The 1751-nt window shown below is 30.6% G+C and overlaps 1 protein-coding gene across 4 annotated transcripts in view; it reads right to left on the minus strand.

The window, feature by feature from the left end:
* Positions 1-1751, minus strand: part of ksr2 (kinase suppressor of ras 2) — a 105292-nt gene that overhangs the window by 67261 nt on the left and 36280 nt on the right. For all 4 annotated transcript variants that reach the window (XM_016572758.1, XM_016572756.1, XM_016572755.1 and 1 more), the window contains exon 4: positions 957-992. In XM_016572758.1, coding sequence (XP_016428244.1) covers positions 957-992 — 36 coding nt within the window. The remainder of the gene's footprint in view (positions 1-956; positions 993-1751) is intronic.

Genomic DNA, 1751 nt, shown 5'->3' on the forward strand with positions numbered 1-1751 from the left:
ATTTATTGAATTTATATATATATATATATATATATATACATATAATTCATTTGAAAATGAAGCAATTTGAATAAATTTAATTTACATTTGTAAAATACATTTGTAAAATAAATATTTTACATCATATTTACTGAAATAATCTGACATAATTTGAAATCAATCAAAACAAAACTAACCTGTAAAATGAATATTTACATAATATTTACTCAAATAATTTTAATTAACCTGGAAATGAATTAGTTTAAACATATAAACTGAACTTGATAAAAAAAAACTTTAAAATTAATATTTCTTTTACATCATATTCACTAAAATAATTTGCTAATTAATCAGTTTGAACAAATAAATTAAACTTGACAAAAAGAAATCTGTAAAATAAATATTTTTCATAACGTTTGCTAATATCGTTTAAAATAATTGAACTGAAAATTAAAAATTAAAAAAATAATTAAAACGTTTAAAAATGTTTACTATAGAAAGCTATAACTTCTCCTTAATTCTCTAATCCTCAAACAGTCAAACAGAAAAACTTACTGGCTAATGCTGATGATCTGAAAAAAAAAATAAAAAAGCCAAATAGACAATATTTAAGCCATGGCAATATATTGGCCAACCACTAGACAATAAGAGCAGAGATGAGTCAGCATGAGATGACAAGATACAAGAGGAAAGAACAGAAGAGAAGTGATGAGAACATGTGAGGTAAGAGATTAAATGAGTGGAGAGGAGAGGAGAGATGTGTTTTAATACCAAGTGCCAGATGAAGGATGTCGACAGTGAAGAGACTCAGACGGCATCTATCATGACAAACAGACAGAAAGATGAAAGGATATGTGTGATTTAGAGCAAAGTGAGTCTGAAATGTCTCAATGTAATGAGTACTGAAGTTGACTGATACGTAAAAACACCACAATGACAACAGACACACTGAGAAAGAGAAACGGACGGTGTCTCACCTCCATTACTGTGTAATTTGCCATCCTCAAGTTGTTCTTGAAAAAAAAAGTAATGCATATTCATTAATACATATTCAAATGAAATTCAATACATATTCATTAGATTTCTCTGCAGTACCTTTCTAAAAACAATATTACTATTGCAAATTAAGAATTTAACTGAAATGGGTCCCTTATGCCAGTTTTGTAGTGTTCATAATGGAATCACCAGCACCATTAATGTAGAAAAGAGGGAAATTAAAATATGAGTCAAAATATGATCCACCTTTTTTCCAGAAGATGACCATTATGCATCATGTCATGTTTTTCACAGTCTCTCTAGCTCTCTCTGCTTGTTTTCCTCTTTCAAAAATGATTGTGTTGACATAAATTCAGAATAATTTGGCATTACAGTGAATCAACGGAAATCTAGCAGACAGACATTAAACGTGTCTAAACTCTAGAGTCTGTGGGATTCTTTGTGGTTTAACCCTTTAGAAGATCATTTTCTGAATGTATTTTCAGGAGACTGTACGTGAGCTGTAGAAAATGTCTTCAACTCCGGGAGAGCAGGTAGGCTGCTGTGATTTGATTGATGGCACCTTTATATAGAATAGCTGAAAGACAGGAAGATGGATGGAAAGCCACACGGCGAAATGTGCTACAGAACATCAATTCTTTTTCAAACTCGTCTAATAGGTTAATTGTAAAAGTGGTTCATTTTTCGTTCAAGTGGGTGAATTGTTTTAATTCTGCACCTCATTAAATTACAGTGGGTACGGAAAGTATTCAGACCCCCTTAAATTTTTCACTCTT

Source organism: Sinocyclocheilus rhinocerous, unplaced genomic scaffold, assembly GCF_001515625.1.
Source record: "Sinocyclocheilus rhinocerous isolate Xijiao unplaced genomic scaffold, SAMN03320098_v1.1 scaffold352, whole genome shotgun sequence".
Classification (NCBI taxonomy): Eukaryota; Metazoa; Chordata; class Actinopteri; order Cypriniformes; family Cyprinidae; genus Sinocyclocheilus; species Sinocyclocheilus rhinocerous.